The following is an 8,639-nucleotide window of genomic DNA, read 5'->3' as shown; positions in this document are numbered from 1 at the left end:
GTGTTTTTCAAAATTAGAGAAAGTGGAGCATGTCTAAAGAGTTCTGGAAGATTTAGATGGATTCGTTGATTTAGCCAATTGAAAAAACAAACGGAAGGATGTTGCTGGTTGATTTATATGTCCCTGGAAGAAATGACATCCGGAATAACTGTCTCATGAAACTGTCATATGAGTAGATAAGAGAGGATCCTGCACACGATTCAAAACACTACACGGTGGAGTTTTAACAACAGACAACACTGATTTGAAAACCATCTTCAGTTTTAGATTGAGAGGTTTTCTGTTCGTTCATAAAACATTCTAGTTTTTAGCTTTGTGCAGTTTGCGAGATGAAACTTTTATATGAAACAATCGAAACAACAAAAGACCCAATTAGGGAAATGCACGTTAACCCCAAGTCCTCCATCTCTTCAGTCCCATTTATCAACATCCAAATAAAATGCGTTGATATATCTTTGAGACATTTCTGATCCTGCGTAAAGTACAAGCTAATTGTGTGAATGTAAGTTTTATTAGTCTGTATTACCCTAAACATACCTAATTAAATGTAGGCTATTATGTAAACCCAGTACCAAGTGGGTGAAAGAAAGGACTTGTCCCAAACTACTACAGGGTATTGGGGGAGGGGGGGGGGTTAAGGGATCCAGAAAAATTTAAGAACAAGTTCGATTCTATTCTCTCCAAGTTCTCTCCTTCACAGCATTCATACTTGAGAGGAAAATTACTCAAAAAGGTAACCTAGAGTTTTCTTTACTTTCTAAATCTACAGCCGTTTTGAAACTAAACATTAATTTTTTAATGAAGATTGTAGAAATTAAAATCTGCCTGTTCAGTGACAATGTTGAATTCATGAATTTGACTGCTGGTGCCATTTTAACATTTTTTGTAACAGACTGCTGTGGGTGATAGTTAGTGCAGTGAGCTCTCAGCATCAGCCGGTCTGACGTCCACTAAAGCCTGTCGTGCTCCCAGTCCGCGAGATTCCTCGTTTTTTAACCCTCGCAGGGATTTGTGTCAGCGTTGACAACTGCTTAAGAACAACAGCTGTCAGTTAGTTCTTCTCTTGGCGACATAGATGTGTGCATTCGTTGTGTGTCAAGCCTCAGACTGCGCACGCTTTTATACTTTTCCAGCACATGACAGTTTATAGGCACAGGATTTCCTGATTAGCCCTCCTGTTTGAGAGACACCTTAATTGGTCACCTGTGTTCGGAGGAGGGTTCCTGCCACTCAACACACCTGAGAGCAATTAGACTGATCCTCAGACATCTCGAGTAGCGTCAGTGGGAGGCTTTTGTCTTTCAGTCTTATTGTGTGTTTTGGGCCGAATTAAAAAAAAAAAAAAGTGCGACTTTGACATCAGCAGATGTTGTGATAGATGAATGTTGCCTCAGGACACAGATGTGCTGGAGATTAAACCGTTGTCCTATTTTTGAAGAGAAAATATTGGTTCTTCTCCTGCACTGCTTTTTTTTTTTTTTTTTTTTTAGTTAGTTAGTTGAAAGCAACAGGAAAGTAAACGATTAAAATTCACCTGGACAAAGCCGGACCACCCGACTATCTCGGTGCACGCACGCCATCTTAATTGAGAGCGCAGGTCACTGACCCTGCTCGTCCCCTGGTGACCTTTATTCAGGTGTCTCTAAGACTTGGTCCCATGGCCTGCCAATATGAACTGTACTGTAGCCAGAAGTCCATCGGCTTACGGTATCCTGATCAGAGAGTTTAAATGCATTGGGATTTCTCTATACTGGCCTCTACTTCTGGGATCAATGAGGAAAAAACCAATATTTTGATGATGCAACTAATGCAACGAGAGCTCATCCACTGTATCGTTCTCTAGTGCTGTAATAGACTGTATGACAGTAACAAAGCAGGTAATGTTAATCGTTGATATATTGGACCGCATAAATGTGAAAGTAGAAATAATATAGTAAAAATGGATCCAATGAAAAAAGTGAAATAAAATGTAATTTTGTAATGTAGTCTGAATTTTTGCTCTCGCTACATGTCGTTTATTGGTTTAACTGTATAAAAATGAACACATTCCAAATTGTATGGTTGTAAGAATCTATGTGTAATACACAGCACGATCGTATGACTTTTAATTAACAGTGCAATGTCGTATCAGATAACTTTGTCATCTTCTAGGGCAAATTTAAGCAGAAGTTATAGAGTTCGGATTTATTATTCATGACCTTTTTGACTCAGAAATGATTGACTGGCCTGACCAGGGGACTTATTAGTGTAAAACCTTCAAACTGCAAAGCTGCACCCTTCACAGCAGTTTGAATTTGTTATCGTGTGTGTGGTCCAGGTGAGGTTGGGCTTTTTTGTTTTCTACATCCCCTGATTAAAGCTGTAATGGAATCCCAGTTCAAAATCTCTCAATTACTTGACAAAGGTTATTTCTGATACTAACACAGGGAAGTCGCCAAAGTAATAAAGTTTCAAATCTGACACGGGGCTTTAGAGGATTCTGTGTTATCAGTTTCTTTAGGAGACTTCCACACCTTTTTGACTGCACCCAAAGACCGACAAGCTTGTTTGGAATGAAAAATGTGGCAGTCACTGCGGCAACGTTAACCTCTGTGTGTGCGTGTGTGTGTTCAGTTGCAGATGTGGAGGTAGAGGTAGCCACCAGTTTTCCTGAGCGGGTTGAAAAGCCCAGAAGGCTGAATGATAAAACAGATCTTTCCTCCGAATCCAAACAAAGATGGCAGCCAGCCGGACAGGAAACGGAGTGGCCACTTGTGAAACAGGTTAAAATGATTGTTTATCGTGTATTGCACGGAATGATTTTTCATCCAGGTGGCGAGCGGAGTCTTTGAGGATTCATTGCAGGTTAATAATCTCGTAGAGAAACCGGTGGTTACCTCTGTGACCTGAGTGCATGCCAATACATGAGAGGCACTGACGGGGGCTACGGCCACAGCAGTGTCGTCGTTAAACGTCAGCTGAATATTGAAGTGTGGTAAATAACAGACTTGTCTGGTCCAGCAGCAGAGCCAGAGGACCCACTGAATGTGGTGATCCGCTTCTCAAGGCACTGTCGGCGTACGTTGCCCGTAGAAACAACTGCGCCGTTTCTTCCCACACCCTGGTGGCATCTGGATCCACATCAGTTCTCCGGATAAGCACTTGTCCCACAATTGCACATCCTGACTACTCCAACTTGACAACTTTAAACAATGCACAGATCTTTTATTGGCAAATCAATACCCTGATATGTGGACATGTCTTTATTGAATAAATTAATATACATGTGATTAATTTGCAGATAAACCAGTTAATCCTCAAAGTACATTTTAGCTGCTTTGAACGAGCTCAGAGGAAGCAGTTTAGTCTCGTGTTAAATGGACAAACTGCCAGTTTTGCAAAACTGTCAAGACATTATTTCAGGTTTCGTGCAAGATGATTGTGTACGTATACCATGTTTTTTCACCATTTACTTCCATTCTACTAATTATTCCATTGGTCACATTGTTTTTTTTGGCTGGTAACTGTTGGACACACCACAAGCATCCTGGAAAAAACTGAATTTCTCTTTTTATGACGAACATAGAACATAGCATTGCACTGTCTTTATGTTGAAATAATCCCAATCAAAAATCCACGGTCATCCCGACCCGGGCGTTCAGTCGCATTTCTTATTGACAAATTTTGGGTAAAAAGAACAAAAAACAAATCGAACAGAATTTAGAGCTGCTGTTTAAGATTCTGTCTGCCTGCTAAAATAAGTTCCTGGCTTTAAAATTTCCTGAATCCACCAAATTCTATGGAAATGGGATGTTTTTGTTTTGGACTCAAAAATCTCCATTTTCATTGAATGAAACTGCCCTGGCACTCACAGAATGACTAAATTATACGACTAATTTAATGTTGAAGATATAAAAATTCAAATATAACCACAATAATTCTGTTGTCAGTAATTGTCTGTTGCTTCAGATGCGAGCCTTCTTGCCTGGGACGGTAATCTGTCCCACTGGCGGATCATTCCTGTAAGTAACACTGTGCAGTAAATCCAATTCACGTGTTCTTGTTTACGCAGCTCTCTGATACTCTGAGACCCTTTAGGTTTTATGTGAGGCTACCTATAGCAATAGGCTCCGTAGAGATGTGTCATCTGGTCAGGGAATCCGAATGAGCGCACCCCTGCCTCGCGGATGCCTCCGCAGCGCTCCCTGGGGCTGCTGATGGGGAACCGTACGCTGCCGTCTTTCAGCCAGCCGCCGTCACACTGGTCATAGTTTTGGAAATGCCAGGCGGAGTAGAGCTGGCCGACCGACGCCAACCCAGCTCCCTGATGTTTACATGCACGTCCCGCCTGCTCGAAGGAGAAAGACCCCGATACGTAGAAGACAGAGCCTGTGAGGGGAGGACAGATTGATAGAAACACATCCAGTGGCTTTGTTTCACCGTCAAATGTTCTAACCAGCTTAAGTCCTTTGTTCTGCAAGTTTGTCACATTTTTCTGACTGCAGTGGAAGTTTCCAGGGACAGACACGGCCAAGTATTTTCCCACTGATGAACTTGTTTTCTTCATGTCTCACTAACAGGCTTTATTGTCCTCTGTCAACCTACTAACAGTCCCACTGTCACCCATTTGCAACTAAAGGTCAGCCTGTTGCTCCGCAGAGTTGACATTCAGAATCACCACTGAAACATTAAATGGCTGTGAGATGAAGTAGCGAGAGCCTTCTCCTCGCAGGACAATTACCAGTGATGCTTCCCTTGATGGCAAGGGGACCACGGCGTGTGATGACTTTCCTGGGATCTATGAAATTGCTAAATAAACCTGACCCACAGTGTCAACGAAATGCTTCACGGCATAGATTCTTGCAGATGAGGTTCTTATAACGTAGGAAAAACAAAAACTTTCTAAGATCTGGGGAATAATATAATAATCTCTGACTTCAGTGTTAGGTCATCCTGGGTGGGGTCAGAGGTGAGACAGGCTTTTCTGCCTGGTGTTAAATTACTATTCTATATTTCACTTACTGTCAGTACATCTCATACGAAGACCAAAACCACCAATGTGTTAGTCCGCCTCTCGGCACTTTCTGACTTCTCTACACTGTCTGTGGCTCTCGGCCCGAAGCCTATTGTTTCCAACTGAAGATGTGAATCTTTAAGCTTTAACAGCTCACAAATAGGCAGATACTAAAACAGCTGGACACTAGTTATAAGCACGCGTTACCACAACAGGAGGAACTAGTATTGTTGGGGACAATATTCAGCGGCGGATTCATCCACATTTGGTGCTCTAGTGAGTTTTTGGGGCAGCTGGACGGTGTGTGTGTGGGATTTAGTCTGAATAAACTACAGTGTGTGTGCGTTCGCAGTGATGAAGGAACATGTCACCCAGTGCAACAGTGCGGCTCACTGATGTATTTATAATAGTTTTTTGGAAACAGCGGAGCTCCGTGGCACGAAGGGGTCCAGGTAAAACAGACAAACACACTATACTTGTTAGTAGGATACAGTCATTGTTGGTTTTGTTCTTTATATGGGGTTTGTTGACAATAAGAGATACATTGAGATTCGCCATCCTTACCCTTTAACAATTCATGTGTAGGCAGCACCTGTCGGTTGTAAACGTGACCCTCAGACGTTTTCAACAGTGAAAATGTTGACAGGGTTAACAGATTTGTTATGGCTGCTTTCCATTTACGTAGTCCCAGGATCCTGCCTCTGTGCATTTGTGCCTAATGATCTTAGGTAAACCTGTGCTCTTCCTGCTTTGGGACAAAATGTCCCCAATGAGAAACGTCACTTGCAGGTAATTAGTGTGCAAAAATAAATAGATAAACATTGTTTGTTTATATTGCTAAAAGCACCATATGCTTATGTATATGTAGCAGACAAAGACGCCTAGTGGCCGCTTAAAATATGACGGTTGTCTGTCGGGAACCAAAAACGGAGTATCGTGTTATTGTAGCACTGCAAAGGTCAGGGTGGACGGCTGGGCTGAGGAAGTGAGTGACTTTAACATGGGAGACCGCTGTTTCCTTTCCGTTTCCAACAGTCTGGTTTGATTCCAGCTTCAGTCAGAAAACTAGTCAAAAACTGAATGATAAGAGTCAGGTCTACATGATCCGAGCCAAGCAACTCAAAGCTTACCGGGCATCTGAGAGGTGAAGCAGAAAACGTCAAACCGGTCGTGGTTCTTATCCTTTGGTCCATAACTGCGAATCCCAGGGAGCAGATCTCCCCCACAGACCGGTCGAGGATGGATAATAGGGTAGTGAACGGTTCCATCGTGGAGCCAACCTGCATTACACCAGTCCAGACCCTCCGTCCAGGCTGCAGGGGGACACATGCTGACTTAAGAGAGCTGATATAGCTGCAGACAACATGTTATTGGTTGAAAATAAACAATTTGGACAGTATGTGGTACCTCTATAGAGCTGGTTGTATGTGGCTAGTATCCCATCTTGCTCAGCGCAAGCCTCCTTGGCTTCATGGAAAGTGAATCTGTAGCGTCCGTTTTTACTCTGATATGGGAACACCAGACCTAGAAATAGAAGCCACCGTGTCAGTGTTTATGTTTTACACGTGTACTGTGTCCTGTAATTCCTGTCTTTCATCAAAGACGTGATTCTCAAACCCAAACCCTCAGACCCGAAAAAAATCCTTGCCCCTATGTATGTGTGGGACCATTTCAAAGACATATTTTAAGCCATTTACACCCGTAACAACTGGCAGATTTAATACATCTTCTTCAGCTGTTAGCTGTAGGGATACGCATTGAATATAGTATCCTCTCCAGGCATTCCTTCAATTTAACATTTCGATTAGGCACTGGTCTTCTTATTGCTAAAATTACCTTCAATGCTCAACGTTATGACAACGCTCTCATCCTCGAGGCCATTGACAAGCTCACAGCGATACGTGCCACCATCTTCCAGCTCAAGACGGCTGAGCTGCAAGGAGGCGTCCATGGTGTGAGCCTTTCGAAGGGCAGCCCGCGGTCCAAGATGGCCGTATGGCTTGGAGGCATGTGCGTTCGCTATTATGATAATATTCTCTGGCCCTACTTGTTCCAGCTTCAGCTTTGTCCATTTCACTTTGTAATGGCTGGGTTTGATTCTCAGAATGCACGGCAAGGTGACGTTATCTCCCCTCCGGCCGAGGACTTCGGCGTACACAGGCGGGTCAATGAGATATTTCAGCTTCTTGGGAGCTAGGGACAAACAGCATCCGGGCAGGTGTCAGTGTTTGCGCCATCAAATGTCATCGTTACAGCACGCATCTGATTATTCAGACCGCATCATGTTTTCTGAAAACACTGCAAAGGTATTATTAGAATTGATATAAAAGACAGAATATGTGACAGAAAATACACATGTACTGTCAGCACAGGTGACACAAGTCATTTGGAACGAAACCCTGAAAGATGATTTATTAAAACGCTGTGATCTGTCCACGCAGGTCAGAGTCAGAGTCAGGTCATGTGGCTCAGAGAGACACCTCACGTGTGCTCTGGCTTTGTCTCATCAGGAGGAAAATAACAGCAGGTGTGCGCTGAAGTCAATGTGTGGGTGGTGTTGAAACTTTTAACTCCTCGAAAAAACTTAAGTCGTACAATCCATCTTGCAGGTTATGCCGGTTCACAATCATATTTCATCTAAAAACTCATCAGCCATCATTCATTTGTTCACTGGCAGCAGACATGACGGATTGCCAAAACCCCATCCGTCGCATGACACTGTTAGGACCCTACCTGGTCTGTTGGGGGCGTATGTAGCTGAGGACCAGGTAAAGAGGCTGGATGTTACCAGAAGAATCACAGCAAAGTTCATTGTGAAGTCAGTCGCTTTTCCTACAAGTCGTAAGAAAACACAAAAGAGTTCTTACTAGGATTCAGTCTTTGGTGCCCAAAACCATCAACACTTATCATCCCAACCGCGGGTAAGCACGTTATTACCAAGTCCACTTTACACTTAGTCTGATCTTAGCAAAGGTAAAGGAAGAAAAAACAACAGCTCAAACCTGTGAAGTTGAGAAGATGCAGTTGTCCTGTCACCCTCCTGTGTTGTCCCACATGATGCCAATGTTTTGTCCGATCAGAAAATTCCTGGAGAATTCAAAACTTTGGAAAGTAGAGGCTACTGTTTATCCCTGTTTGGTCCTCTGTCCAAGCCTCGAATGTTCAGCTGTCATACGCTGTTCACCTCTCGCATCCTCACACCCTCTCTCTCCTCACTCTGGTCATATGGTCCAGTCTGTGATCAGCAGTGTGTCAACAGGACTGTTGTCCTCTCTGCTCCAGATGTTAGTGACCAAATGAAGCTCTGAAATGCTCTCTTTGATTCCGTCTTCCTCTGATTTGTTCTTCTTTTATGTAATCAAAAGTGAGACAAAATGAAAGGAGAGCTGAGATTATTTGAAGTTCTACATGTTTTCAGGTCCAACACCTATTGAAACAGTTTGCAAATGTGCCCCAATGACTTTGCCCAGGATAATGGAATGATAAATGTCTTTTCCCAAAAAGTACATACACTAAAGCATAAAGTGACAGAAATTCAAATAAAAAAAAGCCTGAGAGGATGTGTGATAATTTGTGCAGCTCGTCTCAGTATTGGTAACATTCACAAATGAGTAGTGGAGCTTTTTTTTTTTTTTTTCTTTCAGAT

General features: G+C 42.9%; 1 protein-coding gene across 1 annotated transcript; it reads right to left on the bottom strand.

Moving 5' to 3' along the window:
* Positions 1–4,090: 4,090 nt before the first annotated feature.
* On the bottom strand, positions 4,091–8,186 carry hapln2 (hyaluronan and proteoglycan link protein 2). The gene is made up of 7 exons (XM_040117461.1): positions 8,178–8,186; positions 7,990–8,080; positions 7,727–7,825; positions 6,830–7,186; positions 6,401–6,517; positions 6,124–6,306; positions 4,091–4,368 (listed from the first exon to the last, which is right to left on the bottom strand). Exons 1-7 carry the CDS (start codon positions 8,184–8,186, stop codon positions 4,091–4,093), a joined length of 1,134 nt encoding a protein of 377 aa, XP_039973395.1.
* Positions 8,187–8,639: the final 453 nt, after the last annotated feature.

The sequence above is a fragment of the Xiphias gladius genome, chromosome 22 (assembly GCF_016859285.1).
Source record: "Xiphias gladius isolate SHS-SW01 ecotype Sanya breed wild chromosome 22, ASM1685928v1, whole genome shotgun sequence".
Taxonomy (NCBI): Eukaryota; Metazoa; Chordata; class Actinopteri; order Istiophoriformes; family Xiphiidae; genus Xiphias; species Xiphias gladius.
The sequence above is the reverse complement of the archived record's forward strand: the minus strand, read 5'-3'. Positions and strand labels throughout refer to the sequence as shown.

What these genes read in the sequence shown, in the direction of transcription:
- hapln2 (XM_040117461.1), bottom strand. An exon ending in ATACGCCCCCAACAGACCAG is followed by an intron (nt 7,187 to 7,726) that starts GTAGGGTCCTAA and finishes GTTTGTCCCTAG; the next exon opens with CTCCCAAGAAGCTGAAATAT. An exon ending in CATAACGTTGAGCATTGAAG is followed by an intron (nt 6,518 to 6,829) that starts GTAATTTTAGCA and finishes TTCTATTTCTAG; the next exon opens with GTCTGGTGTTCCCATATCAG.